This window comes from Parasteatoda tepidariorum, chromosome 4 (assembly GCF_982258835.1).
Source record: "Parasteatoda tepidariorum strain Cologne lab strain chromosome 4, Ptep-v5.0, whole genome shotgun sequence".
NCBI classification, from domain to species: domain Eukaryota; kingdom Metazoa; phylum Arthropoda; class Arachnida; order Araneae; family Theridiidae; genus Parasteatoda; species Parasteatoda tepidariorum.
The window spans coordinates 108,670,866-108,693,406 of NC_141758.1; the positions used below are offsets into that span (position 1 = coordinate 108,670,866).

Genomic DNA, 22,541 nt, shown 5'->3' on the forward strand with positions numbered 1-22,541 from the left:
TGTTTTAAGAGACCATGTGTTGATTACTTATTGAATCAAATAGTTGTTTATGTTAGTTGTTTATGGTATGGAAAAATTGTTAGTTACCACTCCTTTAACGAGAAAATAGAGAGTAACAGTGCGACTGCAATGTGCGAGAACGAGAATAGTGTGTTTTGAGAGACCATGTGTTGATTACTTATTGAATCAAATAGTTGTTTATGATATAGTTGTCTATGTTAGTTATTTATGGCAGGGCAAAATTGTAAGTAGTTTATGATATCGTGAGTTTAAAGTTTGTTTATGGTCTCGTTATGTATTAGTTGCATTCTGAAACGCATGCAATTTTTAGATAGTTTTCGCATTATATTTTTTAAAAATATTTCATCATGTTACATTATAAAATTGAAGTATTTAACTGAAGTAATTAATTTTACGAAGTACAAGGGATTTACATTTTAACCTTGCCCACACAGAGACATCATCTGCAGAGCGATATAACTGATCAAATAATTCCCAATATGGTAAAGAAATTAAGAATAATTAAGCGGAGGTTACTAATAAAAAATGCTTAGTGACAACAATAAACAATGCGGTCTTTTAATCTTTTTATTTTGTGACGAACAATAAATCTTTTCCCTTTGTGACGTAACGCAGTTGACTATTAACAGAGTTTCTTGCCAAAATTTAAATATTTACCTTAAATTTGTTCCAAGTCTAACTAAATACCAATTTGGAGGCATGCTTATTCATCAGACAAATGAGCAGAGCTTGCAAAATAACACAGAAATGGTTGAAAAATTTTCATAGCTTCAAAGATCAACAAAAGTTCAGAATAGGTTACTTTAGGTTACATGATTAAACTTTCTTAGGTTAAATTTAAGTTAGGTTAAATATTTTAGGTCGGTTAAGTTTCTTAGGTTAGGTTCTTAGGCAAATTTATTTTATGTTACATTAATTGTAAGTAAGAGAGCAGCAGAGGACCATGGGAACTTGAGCTAGCTTTGTGATTGGCTGTTTTAAAATAAATCTCTTGATTGTCACTGATGCTTAATTAAACTTCTTTTGAAATAGTGTTTGAATAGTAAAATTATTAAATTTTTTTTTATAAATATAATCATTTTGTTCCCCATCTCTTCATGGGAAAGAAATTTAAGCCAAAACTGCTGATAGTTTCAAAACTTTCTTATTGGCAAAAAATGAGGCACAAGTTGCTTAATCCATGCAAGAAATGACATAAACTTTAAACAGTAATCTGAACAGTTAGTTTCAATTGTGAGTAGAATAATTTAGATCAGTGTTTCCCAACGTGGGGCCCACGCCCCACAGGGGGTCAATTTGACTGTAAAGGGGGCAATTCAAAAATGGACTCGACATGAGTTTAAACCATTTGCTCTGGGCCATTTAAATTCAATGCAAGATTTCGGTGACAAAATCGAAAGAAAAAAGCAAATTCTTAAATAATTCTTAATATTCTCAAATAATTGCGGTCAATAAATGCTATGTGACTTAGGGATTTTTTAAACGACAAACCTGAAATGAAGTATCTGTTTATAGTCGATGGTAAAGCATTTGTGAGTTATTTAGCCAATGTCTTTGAAAAACAGAATATATTAAGTAAGAAACTTCAAGGAACAAATAAAACTCTTGTTGATGCAAAAGCGAAGATATTTGGCTTCATTACCCTTATTGAGTTATGTCAGAAATATATTAACAACAAAAACTTTGAACAGTTTCATTGGTTCCAAAAATGTGAAGTAAATGGTATCCGCTTTACTTGTTATTGTCTATCATCTGAAAATTCTATCGGCTGATTTAAAAGAAAGATATTCTGATTTAAAACAAATTTATTTTCCAACATGGATGTTGCAGTCCATGTTAGTGGATTCGTCTGATATATCAAATATATCAAGAAGAACTTGCAGAAATGCAAAATGATGAGTCAGTTAAAACTTTATTTAATATGAAAGGAGAGATGGCACGGCTTCGTGAGGAAACAGAAAGCAAATACCCAAATTCAATCAAATGTGCAAGAAAACTATTGTTACCGATTCCATCTTCATATTTAGCTGAATGCGGATTTAGTCCTGCAAATGATTTTTATTGGTAAAAAAAGAAAAAATGAAATCGTGTGGATATAACACAACGGGGAGACTTGAGACTGAAGCTAACCAAATTGGAACCAAAGATAAAATCTACGTGCAGCAAGCATCAAGGGCAAGAATCTCACTAAATTAAAATATTAATTATAGAAAAATCTTTATCAAAATTATTTCGAATTTGAATTTTAGTTTTTCATTATATGTTCTGAAAATTTACTTACTTTGTTTCGCTAACAATTTCCTAAGTTTCTTAAGTGAACAATTCGATTTTTTAATATTATAAATTATGTATATGTTACATAGGGGGGCATAAGAATTTTAGAAAGGCTTAGGTGGGGCATGGTACAAGAAAGGTTGGGAAACACTGATTTAGATGAAAATCCCACATAACAAATTACATACCTCATTAGTTTATCTTTTTGATTGCCAAAAGATTTCAAGGATGGCATTTCAAAGGATTCACCTTTTCCACCTTCACCAGGTAATTTCCTGAAAATGAAATAATTTAAATGAATAATGTGGTATTTTTATGCAAAAAATTATACCAGAAATAAAATTTAAATTATTCTAAAATACTAAATAAATTTTTTATTATTACTTTAAATAGTTCTACAGCCCCTAAAAATGTAGCAAAACTAAAAGAAAAAATTTACTAAATTTTAAAAAGGAAACAAAAACGAAAACTTCTTAAAAATTCATTCGTTTAGCGTTGATTAAACCCCAAGAAACTAAAGCGGAAAGAAATACTTGATGGTTTAAAAACTTGATGATTTTTTTCTTCAAAATATTGAAAAAAGTTTGAAAAGTCAATACGTTTCGAGCACTCAAAAACAGGCACTCATTCTCAAGACTGCGCGATACATACTTTCAGCTTGATTTAAGTGTATTAAATAAACAACCAATTCTGACACTACACGCATTAGAGAAAGACCGAAGTTGCTTCGTTTATCATTGGCTGCTGGAAAAAATGTGTCAAGCTTGTGACAAAGACTTGCATAAAGTCTGTGGACATGAAGATAGCAAAGAATATATCCGCAATACTAAAATCTAGATCTGGGCCGTGGTGGCTCAGGGGATAGAGCGTTCGCCTTCCAATGAGGAGAACCGGGTTCGAATCCAGGCGATGACTGGTCGATTCGAATTCCGCACCCGGCTTGCACTGACCACAGTGCTGACGTGAAATATCCTCAGTGGTAGACGGATCATGGGCTGAAGTCCCCATGCCGTTAGGCTAGCCATGGGAGGTTTTCGTGGTTTTCCTCTACATGCAACGCTAATGCAGATTGATTTCATCCAAAAACCCTCCATGAAGGCACATTCCTCCCATTACTTGATTCAGGAGATCCTTTGTCTTCTGAATTGGGTTCACAATTGCAAAGCTACGGAGTTGAACATTAGTAGTCGTAAACCCAAAACTGAGTCGGCTGTTCAACGACGATTATAAAAAAAATAAATAAAATAAAAAGTCAAGATCATATATGCTTAATTTTTCCGAAAACTCAGACACTTAAAATGCGTAGTAGGCATCAGCCTTTTAAAAATTTATAAAAAAAAAGGCGCAAATGTTTCCAGGTTTTATAAATTCTAAGCGAGACGCGCGAACGAGTTTTTACCCGGAGATTTTTTCCAAATCATTAAAGTGGTAGCAGAATTTCTGTTCGAACGTTTCATTTTAAATGATTTTATTTAAATAATTAAAAGATCTATACAATGCGTCGGAAACGCAACAATATTATTTTTAAGTTTAAGAACCATAGCTTATTAAATACCACTTTAAATATCGCGGAGCTCTAAGCTTCCGGGTTTGCTCTATATTGACCAATCATGCCGTTTTAATTCTGATCAGTAGGTAACTTCTAATCTACACTAAAAAAAAAAAATTCTTTCTATTGCCCTTCATTATCATCTTCAATATTTTGAAGTAAATGGCGTTTTAAAACTATCACGAACCTCTCTTAGATTCGGTTTTGAATTTATCCGATAGGCTGCCTGCCTGCCTCATTCTATTTAACAGTATTTTTCGAAGCACTTTCGTCTGGAGGCAAAACTATATGCGACATCGTGCTATCTGGGGCTTACAAATAAATTTCTTAAATATCTCAAAAAATATTAAAAAATCACCAATTTGGCGTGATTTTCCACTTTGGCGAAAACTATCAAAATTCAATTGGTATTTTTTAGTGAGTTATTAGTTTCATTTGTCCAGCTATTGCAGCTTTGAAGGAATGAACTTTCTAAATATTAAAAATTGGAACACAAACGCTCTCCATTTTCCAAAAACTGAGGCCTTTCATCCTACTGACGTTTTGCGCTATTTTATGAACCAGCACAGAGGGCGCTGATCGGCTAAATTTGACCCTAACAGTCATGAATAGCTGTTACGAACTCTCAACAGTTACGAATACGGCATAATATTCGAAAAATGTCATGTGATAACACAGTCTGGAAATTCCCACATAATTTTGCAACAGGTTCTACGTTTCGTGGAAAAAAAAGAACATGATTTTGTAAGTAAAATTATTGAATAATAAATTAACGAGCTAAATTTACCAAAACAGTTTTGCCCCGCAAAAAAAATAAAAAAATATTTTTACCATTATTAAATTTTGTGAAATATATAAATAAGATAACACTACTTATATTAACTATCGTTAACCGACATAGAATTAATAAGTTAATCGAAGGATTATTTTGACAATAATTAAGGATTATTTTGACATGACCTTTTATTGTGTTATTTTTATAGTTTTTCTCTCGCTCTCATCCAAACTCAATGAAATTAATATCCCTTTATAACATGAAGACCACGTCCTTATAATCTATTCAAGTGTTAGGTAAAATATAATCATGAGGCACACTTTCCTTAAAGGTGACATTTTCTTATTAAATTGTTCTTTAGAATTGTTTTCAAGCAGGTATTTTAAAAATTTCCCTAACCTTCACTGCCTATCAGTACAATATATTATTGCTCCGTTTAAAAATTAGCGTTTTTTTGTTGTTGCAAAAACTGCTTTTTTGAATACTTTGTAAATGTGGTCTATCATTATATTTGCCTCAAAATCTTCATTTTAATTCAAATACTACAATTTTGACTAACAGCACAATATATTATTGCTACGTTTGAAAATTCGTGGATTTTTTTTTAAATATTTTTTTTTATTTATTTATTTTATTTTATTATTTTATTGTTGAAAAACTGCTTTTTTGAGTAATTTAAAAATGTGGCTTATCATTATATTGCCTCAAAACCTTTATTTTAACTCAAATACTGCAATATTGACTAACAGCACAATATATTATTGCTCCATTAGAAAATTCGTGGATTTTTTTCGTCGTTGTTATTTTTGTTAAAAACAAAAACTGCTTTTTTTAAAATTTTTAAAATGTGGCTTACCATTATATTACCTCAAAACCTGCATTTTAACTAAAATACTACAATATAGTTCTGAGTTAATGCAAGTACAAAAACGGTTTTTAGCAAGAAAACTCTTATCGAGTTTGTTTCATGCCGTAAGAATAAACTTAAATGGCAACTTCGTTAGGACTCAGATATCTGATATTTCGCCCATTAAAGATTCATTAAACGGTGTAACACAAAGGGAATATCCTCTTACACAATCAACAACGTTTAGTTTTTCTCTTACACTTATCCAAACTCATTAAAATCAATGTCCCTTGGCAAAAAAGAGGAATACCTTACAACCACCCAACTTATTACGCCATTTTCTTTTTTCAGCTCACGTTTCTGTTCACCTCTGCTCCATATTCTAATTGGTCATTTGATACTCACGTGATTTTTACTCTTCGTTTTACTAAACAGCTGGCAAATGGGAGGCGACATGAATGGTGAGGGTTAATAGATTTTTGTCGCTTACAAAAAACATTGTTTTTGTATGACAGAAATCATTTCTAATCGTATGACAGATGGAAATGTTAGCAGCGAAACAAATTGTTCCGGACATCTTTATTTGATGTTAGGTATTTTATAAGTTTGGAAATAAATCTTTAACCTAAAAATTACCTTTCGCTTAAATATTTTCAACAATTAAAGTAGGCATTGTGATAAATTAAAATATTTAATGCTAGCAGTTTATTTATATCTACATTATATGCAATGTAGTTATAAAAACATAGCTGTTATTTATAACCACGTTGTAGCAATGTGGTTATGAATACATAGCTGTTATTTATAACTACATTGTGTATTTTCTTTTTTTCTTTCATCTCTTTTTAACACGTACTTCAGAAAATTTATTTCGCTTAATTGTCTTCGGCTGGCAACAACTAGAGCACACGTTTAAAGCGTTTTCAACCATGCGGTCAACGACTGTTTATTCTAGGTATCAACTAACACGCTCCAGAGTGACGTCACAACAACGCATTTTATAAAGTTTATTCTTGCTCGAATTTTGGCATAACCATCTAATAACTTTAAAAGGAAGCGTTTAGTTGGTGCCAGGACCGTCTTTATAGCATGTAGGGCCCACCGGGCACAGAAATATTTTTGGCCTCAATAACAAGTCAACTTCTTTGAAATCGAACTAAAAAACTTCACTTATGAAATAAAGCATTTTTAAAACACGCAATAATTTTGACAAATTTAGATTACTCCAAGAACTCAATGAACATAAAATGAAGCATTTTTAAACTCTGCATAGTTAAAAAAAATGAGATTCTGATAAGTTGCTATCCTCAAATAATAAAATAATTTTCAAAACCATTAAATCCTATTAAAGTAATTAAATTTTAAAAAAACTTAACGGTATAATAAATCTAGAAAAAAAATCAAACGGTATTAAATATTTTATCAAACTTAGCAATTATTAAAACATGGTTTAATGCAAATCAGCCATAAACAGGTTAAAAATTTCTGTTCCATAGTGTTATGTAATTCTAACCTCTTTCAATTATTATTTTATTTAACTAATTTTACATGCTAAACTGAGTTGGTGGTGGTCAAGCATTTTTAGCGATATTTTTTTCTCGACATGTTTGAAAGGATTCATAGACATGTTAAGCATGCATCTATTCTGTATACGTTTGGACAAGAAATCTTGCCATTTTTCAGCTCACTTAAAAAGAAATTTGATATTTTATGCATGCTCAATTATTAAAATGAAAACTACTGTCCGACCTTTATTTAACGAAGACACTGAATCCCGATAATAAGTTCGTTATAGGGAAAATTCGTTAAATAGAAAATCACCTTTTGAAATACTTAAACAGGTTTTAAATTCATAAACACTAGACATTATTAAAATAACAATTGATACACCTTTATCTTGTAAACTAGTATCTGCGATTTATTTTACAAATCTTAACCATAAAAGAAATCTGCATGGAAAGCGAGAAAAACATTATCCAACATTACACTATCATGCTACGCACATTTTCAACTAAAAGAAGCTATATTTATGTATAAAATAATAGCTGCTTTATTATAAAAGTAATTTTAAACATACATTATCACATGCGTTCATAAATTTGATTGCTACTGATAAAATCCTTTAATTTTGTCCGAGTTTTTCGTTTGAAATGCAAACAGAAATGGATTTTACTGCTATCTCTAAAAGTTAAGTGGCTTCGAAAATCAGTTAGAGGTCATTTCCCCCATATAATGCGTTAACATATTTGAAATGTTCTGAAATATTTTGGGAAATAGGTAATGTCGATTTCAACGAAAAGTTAGTTAAATAGAAAATTCCCTTCGCTATTTGGAAATTATTTTACGAAGAAATTTCCAAAATGTTCTTGGTTCCTCGAAACAAAAAATCGAAAAATAGAGAAATTCGCAAAATGAAAGTAGAAATTAATCTGTGATCCAAAGTTAGCTGAAAAAGTGGATCCATAAACTAAGTCTGTCAAAATTAAGGAAATGAAAAGAAGTTTGTGGGGCCAGTGGTTACTCGAATAATATAGACGAGAGGATATTCTGAGTGTCAGTAAACTTCTTGTATGTACTGCAGCGACACCTATCGAAATTGCTTACATTTGTAAATTGACCACTTAATTTAAATTCGAATTTATTGTATATAATTAAGGGTAACAAAACCTTTTCATCCTGACTATCCATCAAATAATTGTTTTTGTTTAATGTTTTATTATTAGTAGAAGAAAATAATCTTAAGCTCATTTCAGAACTAAAAAATTGCAAATGTGTGCTTTTTGATTATTTTATGTATTAAAAATTATTTAAAAATAATGTAAATTATATTGCTAATGTTTTTAATCACACAACAAGTTAATTATAAATAATAATGTAAATCACATTATTAATAATTATTAATCACTTAACAAGACTACAACTATAGGCATACTTATTATAGGATCTAAAGTACAAGTTTTGAAAGATGTAAACATTTTCAAGAGAATTTTCTAAAAAAGAAGAAAAATGTTTTCAGAACGCGGTTAAGTAATGCATCTTAAGGCATAAAGAAAGGAGATCATTTTAAAAAAAAAAAAAAACGTCGTCTTAGCAAAAATAAAATATATTCAAAATGAGAAATGGAGTCATATTTTTAAAAAACCGAAGAGAAAAAAGTGTTGACTAATCAAAATAAATTACTTCAGCACTTTCAAAGCGAAAGTTTTTGTTTTAAAATGAAGTAGCATTTAAAGTTACTTTAACTGTATTCAGTATTTTTTTTGTATTCACCTAGCAAAAAAAAAAAATTCTTGTTATAACCAACGCATAAAATATTATTATCGATTAGGTAAGGATAATCAAGGTTAGTATCCATTATTTTTTTTTTTTTAAATTTAAAAATCCTGCACCTGGAGCTTGCAAGTTGAGGTACAAAATGCAACTACTTATCTCCAGGTCTTACTTAAGAAAGGATAGATAGTTCAGATAATGGAAGAACATCCATGCCTTGTCTAGGATTCGAACCCGTGACCTTTCTCCTGTGAGGTCAACTCCCTGACAACTACACAGTTCGCTTGGAGACTCCTGAAAATGTTATAAGAATCATATATTATGCATTTGATGATTTGCTTCAAAGTAACTTGTTGTAATGTACTTGGATGTAAAAGTTTCTGAAACAACTTTTAAAGTTCATTCTGCATGTTTAAAAATCTGCATGTTTGAAGAGTATGGTGAATGATTCATCTTTATAACAGAATTCAAAGAAATTTTACTAAAGAAAAAAGGATGACTGAGATATTAGGTACGTCAGAATTTCTAAACAGAACTTTAAAAATTGGCTTACAGCCCAGAAGTATGAAGGTTACTTCAAAATGCAATTCACATACTATTTTCAAGAGACTTTTGGAACCTGCTCCTACTTATCCATCAGACATGCACAGAGAGGTTTTCACCATTTCACTATCCATTTAATAAATCTGTACCCTAGCAGCCGTAGCCATCACTAGAAAGCACTACAGGCCAAGTTGAATAGAGATAGCCTGGTTGGTAGGGTGTTGGGCTCATGTTCGTGGATTTGAATCCCACTGGCCGCCGAAGAATTCTCGTGTATTATGGGAATGGTGACTGATGCTCGTTAACTCTGTTGGGGTCACAAAGTTCCCATAGAAAATCAATACCTCATTCATATATATATATATATATGGGTACTGAATTGGATATCGGAATGATCGTTCTCTGGTTCAGATCAAAATTACGATCTGGGGATGAAAGACTAGAGTATAAATGTGTGTTTGGCTAAATTCATATTTTTGGACATAGATGGTGCCACTGAATAGTAAAATGCATCATTGTATCAATTTTCTTGTCAGCATCAATATTTTTATTTGAATTTTTTTAATTTCTTAATAGTTTTGAATTTCGGGAATACAAAAGTCTTCAAAGTTGTGAGATTTTTACTAAAATTTTAATATATACTTTTATTTAAAATTATGAAATAATCACACTTTAACTACGTTTTTTAAGCTTTTTCTGCGAGAATAGAATCCTGAAAATAAATCTTGGATTGTTTCCTGACAAGCTAAAAAATTAAGTTTCTTCACTGGAATTGCACGATTGAGCGGAATTGAGTGCCCAAGGAATAGAGCGCTCGTCTCCCTGAGACTTGTCCCGGGTTCTAATCCCAGACGATGGTTGGTAAATATGAATTCCACACTCGGCTCACACCAACCAAAATGCTGACGTAAAATATTGTCAGTGGTAGACGGATTATGGATCAGAGTCTCCTTGCCGTTAGGCTAACCGAGTGAGATTTTCGGGGTTCTCCTCTCCAGGTAACGATAAATGCGGGTTAGTTTCGTCAGGAAGTCTTGCACAACGGCAAATTTCTCGCAATGCTCGATAAGGGATCTTTTGTCTTTTGGATTGGGTTCAAAATTACTAGACTACGGAGTTAAACATTGGTAGTCGTAAACTCAAAATTGGGTTCAATTCAACGATAGTCATAAAAAAAAAAAAAAAATACAAGTTTCAATTGTTTATCGGCCACTACACGCGGAATTTAACGACATTTAATCGTCAAAAATATTTTGAAATTTCTTTTCCGTTTAAACTTTAAAATTTTATCCTGGTGGCTCCTTATAGTTTAAATCTTATCTATAACTTCAAATTTGGCCGATCATAATAAAGTTTAAATCCTTTCCTTCTCATAAATGAAATTTAACGTTTCGCAAAACTGATTACTTGCAGATAGAGACAGTAATTAAGTGCTTCTGAAAATTGAAGCAATTTCTTTCTTTTTGTTCATTACCACTTTATTTCTTTTAACTATCAGAACTATATATATATATATATATATATATATATATATATATATATATATATATATATATATATATATATATATATATATATATATATATACATAGTACAATAAGAACGGAGAAAAATAATAAGTTTTATTTATTGCGCATCAGCTGCAAGTATATAGAACTCATAAAATTAAGTTAAAAATATAGAGAAAAAATGAAAAATAAAAATTAAAAAAAGAAGAAAAAAAATTAAGAAATTTTTTAAAAAATATTTTAAAAAAAAATTGGTTAAAAGATAAACTTTCTTTGAATACTCCCCACACTATTTTATGGACATATTTTGCTTTGGCGATATCGATACAATATTAGTAAGCACTCTTTTTCTGCGGATATAATAGTGTAAGCTGATGAAAAGATTATTTTTTTTTGTTTTCCGGCTTTATATATATATATATAACGTCGCTGCCGAGTGGAAGGATTAAAACAGGTGTTAGGCAGGGAAGGAGGGTATAAAATTTATTTATTAATTGTTAGACAGAGTGCAGTCACGAAAAGTTGTGCTTCTTGATTATATGTTAGGGAAAATCTTCCAAGGTAATGGTTTAATTTAGGGAAAGAGAGAAATCTTAGTAATTGTAATTGGTTTATCAAATAGGACGCGAGATTCCCACAAAAAGCAAGGGGGAAAATGTCTTCCTTTTAATTAAATGCATGCTTGAGCCAAAAATAGATTTAAGGACAGGATGTGGCTTTTTAAAAGTATGAGTAAGTGTTTCGATTTGAATAATTAATTAGGATGAAGTTTTACAACAGAGAAACTAACATAAAAAGTTTAATAGAAGCATTTTATGAACAGCAATATATCATTCTGTAAAGAAAAATATTGAAAATATTAATATGTATTTTCTAATTAAATAACATACCCTACTACCCCCATACATACAATGTATTTTTAATTATGCCCACTTTAACTATATGCGAAAAGAACTAAACAAAATCTATTTTTTAGAAGGAAAAAAATATTATGTTTGCGAGACTAACATACATTGACAGTTTTAAGGATCCTAACAATGGAGAGAGGAAAAGTAGATATACACTTTAAACCTACTGCCCGGGTCAGGAAATTGGATACTTCAAGATCCTGGTTCCTCCCGACTTTACCCCAACTCTAACTCCGGATTTAGAGCCGGAAATGACGCTCTGAGCTTCCGACAGTTTGGAGAATTACGGATATGACGTCACCATACACATATAATACTTTCTTTCTTTCGTTATTTATATGAAAGAGATGGGAATATGAATACATAATATATAGCACTTTTAAAATAAATTTTATTTGATTGAAATGCTTTTGCAAGAAAATTTAAGTTACAGACCCCTTAAAATGATTGATTTTATTGTCTTTTCATTTCAACAGAATCAAATAAATGACTCGATCACTATCAAATAAATTAACCACGTATTCAAATAAATTAACCACACAATCAAATAAATAAAATACAGAATCAGATAAACGAACCATACAATAGAATGGTTATGCAAAACACTTGAATGGTTATGTTTAAGCAAACAATACTTTTCAAATGAGATTTACTTCACTTTATGTGTGAATAAATCAAAAACCACGTGAATAGAGCAGAAAAAAAATTTTTTTTTTAAAGAAACGGACATACTGTAATTTCCGTTCTATAAACATGAACCTTCGTCAGTGTCTAAAAACCTACCTTATCTAACCACGTTTAGCTACTAAAGAAGGTTCTTGTTTATAGAACCGAAACTATAGTATGTCCACTTCTGTGTCTTTATTTGTTCTTCATTTACGTTGTTTTGATTTATACAAATAATAATGTTTTTTTAAAAACAAGATGTTTAAATTTTATATGGGGCATCAGAAATATGTAATAACATTTTAAAATATCACAGCAACTAAGAAAATTAAGTAAAATTTTCTAATGGAAATAGATAAGACAAGAAATAATTTCGCTTCTTTGAAATCATGAGAAGGTAAATATGTTTTTAACAATTTGAAATAGCGTAGTTAATTTGCAGTTCTGACGTACAAGCCAAAAATGGGTATACTAAGCTGTTTAATTTCTATAAATTACAGATTTTTAATTCTTGTATTTATTTAACAATGTTTTTATGTCTATACTACATCAAAATATAAAATTTATTCCTCTTCAAGTAAAAGAAAAGATTTTTTATAAGGTTTATTAACTAATGAGTAAATGTAAAGTAGGTCAGTAGCAGGCGAACTAGCGTTGTCTTTTAAAATTAAATTTCTGACACTGGACTACAATATGTTACACTGCTCATTATAGCTAGAACAGTCTTGAGCAAGTTTGTCTTGCAGAAAATGCTTGTGCGTAAAACGTGTGTTATCAATGCTCAAACTATTCAGAAAGACACGAGTTTCTCGGCAGAATTAATAGCGAAAATGGTTCTATTTTTAGTTTAAGGCAGTGTAATTTGTTACGTGTTTCAACAATCCAATTCTTTTTCGCTATCGAGCTTTATATTAAACTTTTTCACCAACTTATATAGAAATGATTTTATATAATACTTGTTTAATTTTTTTTTTAAATTTAAAACTTTTTCTTTTGTTTGATACAATTTAAAAAGTATAAATTTATAATATAATGCTATATAATGATGTGTGACTTATAGTTGTAACATTTACGTATAATGTTATACCTATATTATTGATATTATTGAAATAGAACACAAATGTACAATGTGTATATATATATTGTACAATAATTTCATCGTAGTTTATTAAAAATATTGTTGTATGCTCTATTTGTATAAGTTCAAAATTCTATTTAATTTTGCTTAGAACTTAAAGCAGTTTTAAACATATTTTGCTTTCTGTCAGTTACAGTTTTAATGGTTCCTTTAATCCTATTTTATTACATATTTAAGTTTTATTATGCATGTTCCAAAATATTCACCCCAACCAGTATCAAAATATGCTGATTATTTTAACAAAGGAAATACCAAAAACTAAGGCGGAAAGAAGAAGAATAAACAAAGTTTCCAACTGAAAACATTTGGGTGATATAAATTATACCATTTTCTAATTTTTTTTATTTCCATTTCAGGCGAAAATTATTTTTTAAGTTTCATTTTAATTATCTTTCATATTTCACGTTCCGCTTTTTTGAAAAAGTATTTTTAAACAATAACTACCTATTTATTTTTTAAACAGGCATTTGCCAAACTCCACATAGAAATACTCTTTCAATATCAAATAAAACAATTTTTTTAACAATGAATGCCAATTTACTTTTTAAACAAGGATTTGCCAAAAATCCTTGTTTATACAAATACAAAGTATACAAAAATATTCTATCAATTTGAAATAAAAATGTTACGTAAATTTCATGCAAAAGTTGAATAATATATAAACCTTAGACGATATTTATTTTTTAATAGTACTTAAAACAAAATTTAACAACACACATATTTGTTCTTCTTTCTGAATGTTCATTCCATCAGGAAATGTCTGTCGAAAATGGAAATCCGAGTCGTCAATTTTTTTTTCTTTCGTTCATTTTTAGAATACACACATAGTTTATTTTCATCTTCAGATGGATTTGAAAACTATTTACCTTTTCAAAAGTTTGTGTCTAAAAGAGGTAAGTTGACGTAAAGTGGATTAATTTCATAGAACGACTTTCATAGAACTTTAGTGACCTGCCCTATTTATATTTGTGAAAATCTCATTAATTTTCTTTTTACAGACAATTCCTCTTTTGCATTGACTAATTCTTTTTCTTTTTTTATTGCCATTTTTGAAATTGTATAACGTAATTACTTTGGAGTCCAAGATTAAATTTTAAGGGTCCAATTGTTGAATTTCTAAGTTTCGTCAAGTGATTTTTTATCTGAATGATTTTTTTAAATTTTTTTTTTTTTACATGAATTTGATTTTATAACCGTCGTTGAACAGCCGACCCAACTTTCGGGTTTACGACTTCTAATGTTCAACTCCGTAGCCTTGCAATTTGGATCCCAATTCAGAAGACAAAGGAACTCCTGGATCAAGTATTGGGAGAAATTTGCCTCCGTGGAGGACTTTTTGATGGAACTAACTGGCATTTATGCCACATGGAGAGGAAGACAGCGAGAACCTCCCACGGTTAGTCTGACGACAAAGGTACTCTAACCCATGATCCGTCTACCACTGAGGATATTTCACGTCAGCCTTGTCCTCGGTGCAAGCTGGATGCGGATTTTTAGCGACCAGCCATCGCTGGGATTTTTCAGGATGAGAAAATTTTTTTCAGGATGAAAAATTAAAGCAATACAAAAAGATGTTTTATTTTTTCACGTAAATAAAACAATCCAAAAGGAGAATACTTTGTGCTAAGTAGCTAAAAGCAGGAAAAAAAAAAAAAAAAAAAAAAAAAACAATTTAATATATAAAAATTGACATGCTAGTGTTTCGGTCTCATAAAGAAGAACATTCTTCATTTTCTGAAAAGCAAATATCAGTAGAAAAGAGATAAACTCTTTGAAAGTAGTCATTACAAAATTATTAGAATTTTTCAAGATACGAAAGGATTTCCGGAAATCAAAATAGATAGATGATGAGCATTGTTGAATGATTTTATCTAGATAAAAGTTGAACTTAAGAAAAGAATTCCAACTAAGGAATTAAAGCAATGGAAGTTCATTTAATGTTCTGATTTTGAATACATCTTTCATGTTTTTTAGAGGATGTTTAATTTCCAAATATACGCAAGACCACACTGACAAGAAGTTTTATAAACACCCCAGTTAGTTATTAATAGTATCTGCAAGAGGATGTTTAAGTTAGGGGAGATTTTATTTATTAACAAGGGAGAAAATTACTGAAAACTCTAATCTTTTCAATTTGAGGACCAAAGTAAAACGATCAAATTGTAGATTTAGAGAGTTTCTTAGTAGTTAGAGTTTATTTAGTTAAATTTAGAGAGTTTGTTGGATTGCGTGATTTGTTTTTGACAGATGGAATGAATAATATTGGAAGGAAATCCTCGCTCATAGTAAACATAGAAAGCAACAGCGAACAAATTTTAGAAATACGGTAAACAAGTGTGCTTAAAATTACGGTTAGGGGATGGGATGCAAGGCTATGAGATGGGGGGAGTGAATTCACAGACGATTTCCGATAAACAATAGTGCTCACCGCAATTGCGAGTAATAAGAACGTCTGAAAAAGGAAAAAAAAAATATTTTCTTTTCCAAACGTGAATTTAATGGAATTGAATTCAGAATATTGAGAACATTTTTAATATCGACATATTGTCTATATGTAACCGTTAAAGTATGAAATCCGTTATTTTATAGAATACCTAGTTATTCCATGAAATAACTGATCGCGTCCGTTAAAGTGTAAAACTCTCTTGTATTTCATGGTTTAACTAGTTATTTCATAGAATAACGTTCTGCAGCCCGTTAAAGTGTAAAATAATCTATATCATATATCTCGTACTGGTCAGGAATTTAAAAAATGCTCGTGTAAAACCCAGTGTATCAACAAAAAATGTTTTTGTTTTAGAAATAATGTTCTTTGTAATTTCAAGTGTCATTTTATTAATCCTTGTTGTAACAAATGATTTTATGGTACGTTTCCATAAATACCATTTATACGCTGCATAAATTAGATAAATTGCTTCTTTTTCATTTTAATTGTCTATCATTAGTTTATTTATAGAATACCTAGTTATTTCATTTCAGATAAATTGTTTATTTTACACTTTAACTGTCTCTCATTAGTTAATTTATAGAATACCTAGTTATTTCATAGAATAACTAGTTAAAGTGTCAAATTAATAACATATTACACACTTTAACGGACACGATCAGTTATTTCATGGAATAACTAGGTATTCTATGAAATAACTGCGTTATATACTTTAACGGTAACATATATATATATATATATATATATATATATATATATATATATATATATATATATATATATATATATATATATATATATATATATATATATATATATATATATATATATATATATATATATATATATATACATAAATAAAGGTAACTTACATAAACCAAACTAAACTGTAAATGATCGATTAAGGGGCTGAAAGGATTACTCAAAGCTATAATTCGATATCTATAATTCGATAAAATTTATCATTAAAAGTTAAAGTGGACTGTTCTTAACAAATGCTAGTAAGGTATATTCCATAAGGTTCGTCAATTTCAACTTGGTCATATCGTCCCGCAGTGGAAGGATCGTAAAGACACGGCTCCCAATAGAACACAGAGGTCAAGCATCACTGGCTGCAGTCAGTAAGCGGGTGGTTGACCCCTTTGATCAGCCGGTATAGGAAACGAGAGTGAGCGGTATCGGTCCTCGTTAAACTGTTCTACCGTAAAGTGCTCGACTTTGCGCGCAGATCGTCGGGCTTCCAAAGCAGGGGAGCCATACCTTCTGCTGAGGATTAAAATTGCGATGACATGTCTTCGGATTATCCTCAGGGATGCTTCTCAGACCGTCGCCTATAGCCCATAGTGCAGCTCCAGTGCAATGTCAATAAAGTACCAACCTATCTAAATTACCTCAACTTATAGTTCTATAAACAATCTTGGCTATAGTTCCGTTAATCACTTTTTAAGGGAATTAATAGCAGCATTAACGGATATGGTTAGTCATATTGTAAGAAATAATAGAAACTGAAATGCCATTTATTTAATTATAATATCTATAAGCTAAATTTCCAATTTCCATTCAAAATATCTTCACTGAACACAACACTGGGGGGTTCCATGAAACGAAACTGCGGGAATATCTGATAAATATTTTAATCAATTAATTTCAGTATCTATAACTAAATTAAATTCTCGTTTAGCCTATACATTCTATTCAGACCGGAGCACCCATAGCGATTGCCATAGTTCCCCAACAATAAATCTTTTGGCTAAGAAAGAGTGATAACAACATCAGCGGAATCCCCCTAATCCCGTGGGGGGATGATGTGCACCCCCTCTTGAATCACCGAAAAAGCTTTTAAGAGGGAGGAAAGTACCTCTGGTGACTTAATGGAACCCCTTTTGTGTTGTGGGGGGCAAAAGGCGCCGACAGGGCCCATGTCATGTTTAAAAGGGTTTGACTGCTCTACTGTATTAGCTTTGGGGAGCAGGATACGTTTTGTGGAACATTTCGAACACCATCTGACTTTTTTTTTTATTACGTTAAAAGCTTTATTTGTCTAAGAGAGACGTATTTTAAAGTGTTCATTTCAATATTTTCTATAACTCATCATTTTAAAGGCGATTTTATTTCAGAATTAATTTAAAATTTAAAAAAAAAAAAATGTGTTTGGAAATTATCTTTTTTAAATAAACTCTTATGTTTTTTATTTTTATAAATGAAAATTTCCTATTCAATTTTTTTTTAAATAACGGAAAAAGTGCTATAATAAAAATAGTTTTAAAAAAATTTAAAATATTTTTCAATGCCATGGTGGCAACTATTTTATACCAAAATGGTGTATTTTAGCACCGTAGTTTTCAATACACCAATGCTTTGAGTAAAGTATCTACCATCAGTTACGCGATACAGTAATACTACTAATTATAATAACACGTGAGAGTCAATTTTAAGATGTAATATAAATCCTATCTACTCTAATTCTTAAAATAAATTTAGTTTGTTGGCAGAAACTTTATTTATGTCTCACAAGAGCTGTAGAATGGGTTATTGGTGATGATCTGGGGAACATCCCTAAGGATGATCCGAAGATATGCCAACGAAATTTGATCCTAAATTTAGTTTATAAATCAATGGCATCACAGAGATATTCTCAAACTTAGCTTAACAGAACTGAAATGAATCGAACATTACAAAATCATTTAATACAACTGACAGATTTATCTTCTCATGAAAAAAAAATCTTTAGATTTAAATCTAATTATTTTCAGATTTATTTTTACGGGATGTTTCTGCAGGATGTTCAGAGACATGCGAGGTGAAAACAAACTTTCACCTTCTCGAATTGTAAACAAAAAAAATTGTCGTCTTACAATTTCAATTGTACGTTAACACTGGTGAAAATAATCTATGAATGGAGTAAATGCATGTGATCTTGGTGTAAGCTTTCTCATTTATTGGAGTGTAGATTTAACTGCACCCTCTGAAGTTTGTATGAACACTTGATTCGGTATTAACTTCAACATCAAAATCGGATAGTTATTAAACCAACAGTTTATACAGTGAACTAGCTACATTGCTCAAATCAGGTCTATATTTCTCTATGTTTAAGTATTGATTAATTTTTTTAAATTGGAGTCTGATAAATTTCTGAAAAATCAACTTTTTGTTTTCGTAAAAAATAAATGTTTACCATTTTATATTGTCATTTTTAACCATAAAATGACTTATAAAGTTATTTGATAGTTTAATACATAAGCCAGAAATTTATTTTTTATTAAGCACTTTTTTCTTCTTCAATTTGTTTTTCACGTTTCAATTATTTAATCACCCAACTGAAAGTTCGATGTTTCATTTAACAATTTATAGGATTTCCAAGGCCTTTTTTCTTAATATTGAAAGTCGTAAAGGTTACCTCCGCTGCTTTGGGTGTTCAACTTAGACGTTAGATTTTGGTTTGCCAAAGGATTTACTATAGGATTTAGAAACTTAAAATTGCGAAGACGAGTAGAAAAATGTATAGGGATTAAGAGGGAATAAAAAGTTTCAATTTTCAATCATTAGTTCTAGAATTATCAACTGTTTAACTTGTAGGAAAAAATATTACCATTCGGACAGCTTTACAGACCGCGAAAATGCAACTACATAGTTGGAATTTAGCATGCTGAAATGGCCATATTTGTGTTAATGAACTTAAAATCGCATTATTTCAAAATTACGCTATGTTCGAAAGTTATTGCAAATTAAATGCTTTTTTTTTTTGTTTTTTGCTTTACGCCACATTTTATTTTGCCACCAAAACATATAAAAATTGAGAACTTAAAATACGAAAGTGGGTAAAAAAAAAGGCCAGGGAGTTCAATAGATTAAAAAGTTTTACGATTCGATTATTAGTTCGATGGTTTTTAACTGCTTAACTAGTAGTAAAAAAAAACTATATTAGACGATCTACTGTCCGCTGAAATGCATTTACAAAGTTTGTAGTCATAGGATCGTTTTAAAGTATAAAATAAATGAATGTTATTTTTTCGAAATTCCCTTTTGTTCGAAAGCTATTGAAGTTTTAAGCATAGTGTGCAATCTTTAAATAAAATTTTTTCATCCATTATTCATCTGTTTTGCGAGTTATTTTCATTCCATAAATTAGTGCTTAACTTTGATGTAACAAAAAGTGTGTGTGAGAGAGAGAGAGAGCGATAAATACTTAGGTAAAAGTTTTTAAGACAACAAGTACTTCTGATAAGAAGTAATTAAAAGTACCAATTATAATTTTAAACGGGAATATAGTCAATCATAATAATTATAGAACTCACGTTGAACTACGATTACAATAATTATAATTGCATATCTTGAATAATTTTTAATATATTTATGAATTTTAAGATTAAGGAATTTTGATTCGCTTAAGACGCAATTAAAAATAAACTTTAGAAATAGAAATTGTAAGCATTTTGTATAAAATTAAAATCTTTAGAATATTTTGCTCTAAATAGAAGTTTCTGCTTAAAGTAGAATTTATATAAAATATCTAAGATAATTTCATACCATACATTATATATTACAGTACAGGACCCATTATCCGGAAATCAGAAAACCGGAAAACCAAAAAACCGGAACGAAAATCAATAAATTATCCCGCAATTTTTAAAACAATTTTTTTTTCCTCATAAGATTTTAGGATTTTTCTCTCTTTTTTGAAAGAGACCTTACCATCATTTCGTAAATAATCATTAGTGCATATAGTTCATCGTTTTTTCTTCTTTTTAAGATTATTTCCCAATATTTTTCTTTTTTTTAGCTGGGTTTAACAATAAAAAAAAACGGCTTTTTGTAGAGATTGAGAAAACCGGAAAAATCAGTTATCCGGAATAGCGATGGTCCCGATCGTTCCGGATAATCGGTTCCTTACTACTAGTCTTTTACTTTTTGATATATATCATATATCGCTGAATATTTAAGACAAAAGACACGTGATTTGTGCACTATCGTCTACTTCGAACCTCAAATATCAAATCTTAAATTGAGTGTGATACCACAATTTATATTTCCTAGTATTAAAAATTTCTTTAATTTCTAAAAATTATTTTTTTAATCATTCTTAATCGAACTGTAATTAAATTAAATTTATAACTCTTTATTCCTTATTTCTTACCACCTAATATTGATTATGGGGGGTTGGCTTCATTTTGGCTATATTATCTTTCGGTAATTCGCCAACCTTGGATTTCTTTCCCATGCCCCTAACTGTCCGCTGGGAACAAATTCATTCAGTCCCAGTTGCTGAATATGAAATGCTAACTAAAAATTCTCGATGTAAGAGTGTGTTTTATCTTGATCCCTTTAAGAGATTTCTTTTCTTTATTAGTTTTATATTTTTGAATTATGGCCATTTTTAACAAATTTTTTTAATCCATTTTATTTACTTCTCTGACGCAATTATCATTTTATTACATCCAAATAAAAATATATCTGTAGCGGCCAAAAAGTTCATAATGCTACCTGTACAAATCCACCAATTAATTTAAAACAGTCACAGTCAAAACATTGCGAAAACGAAAAATTAAAACAATTAAATTTAAAAAAAAGAAAATAACTATAAAATAATAAATAAAGTAATAAAAAAATAGAGAAATAAAATCAACAAAAAAGTTGTGATCGCCTTATTACCAACACTGGTTACTCATTGGTCAAATGTTTTTTCTTTCTGGATTGACTCCGTTAAACGCCAAACCATTTTCAAATCATGTGTTGCAAAAACTGTCTCCATTGATGTTTGTCGTCGGATTGGTGTTCATATCTTGCCTATGTACGTGTTTCAAGACGTCACAAAATACATTTCCTACTTCAGCATTCATATTTATATTAAAATCACCGTCGAGCCAGTCATTATACGTTAATAACAAAAAGAATATAAAAATACTTTTTAAACTATTATTACGTAAATACATTAAAAATGCCTGCTAGTGAAAGGAAAAAGAAAAACAGCAGCGGTCGCCATAGCAACGCATGCAATGACGACCCATGCATAATGTTTACTTTTACTCTCGAACACAGTTGGAAAGCGTGTGGACGCCATCAAATCCATAACAAGACCCATTTTGCCAATGGGTAATAAATCTATATAAATAAAAAATTCCATTACAATGTTATTGCCCGACGCAATATACAGCACGAATACATTTTCTGCCCTCTCTCTATAAAAAATGCATCAACAAACTCTATGTCATCGCCCAAACTATCATATTGCCTCTCATCTGAACATCACGCGCTCAGACTCACAAACGCAGACTTTAAAAATAGAAATGTCTAGAATATTCTATCTACCCGACCTAGAAGAAAAACGAAATAAAGAAGAGAGTAAAAAGGAGGAAAGCTTAAATCGTTTCTATCGAAGCAGCAGACTAGGATCGCAGTATCCATCTTTACGATTCAATCATATTCTCCGCACGTCTTCTGCACATCTTTTCTAATCCCAGTTGGCAGTTCGGGATCTCGGGTAACACACCGAGATGGTCAGGAACTGGGATCTTCATTGCACACAAGGTGGCTTAATTGCATTGGTGTGAAGCTTATAATTCACCAAGATTGTCATTAGGGCTCAATTTAGGGAGAAA

At 30.4% G+C, this 22,541-nt stretch overlaps 1 protein-coding gene across 3 annotated transcripts in view; it reads right to left on the reverse strand.

The window, feature by feature from the left end:
- LOC107442570 (vesicular glutamate transporter 1) overlaps positions 1-22,541 on the reverse strand; it is a 222,713-nt gene that overhangs the window by 68,323 nt on the left and 131,849 nt on the right. For all 3 annotated transcript variants that reach the window (XM_016056165.4, XM_087161900.1, XM_087161899.1), the window contains one exon: positions 2,484-2,570. In XM_016056165.4, coding sequence (XP_015911651.2) covers positions 2,484-2,570 — 87 coding nt within the window. The remainder of the gene's footprint in view (positions 1-2,483; positions 2,571-22,541) is intronic.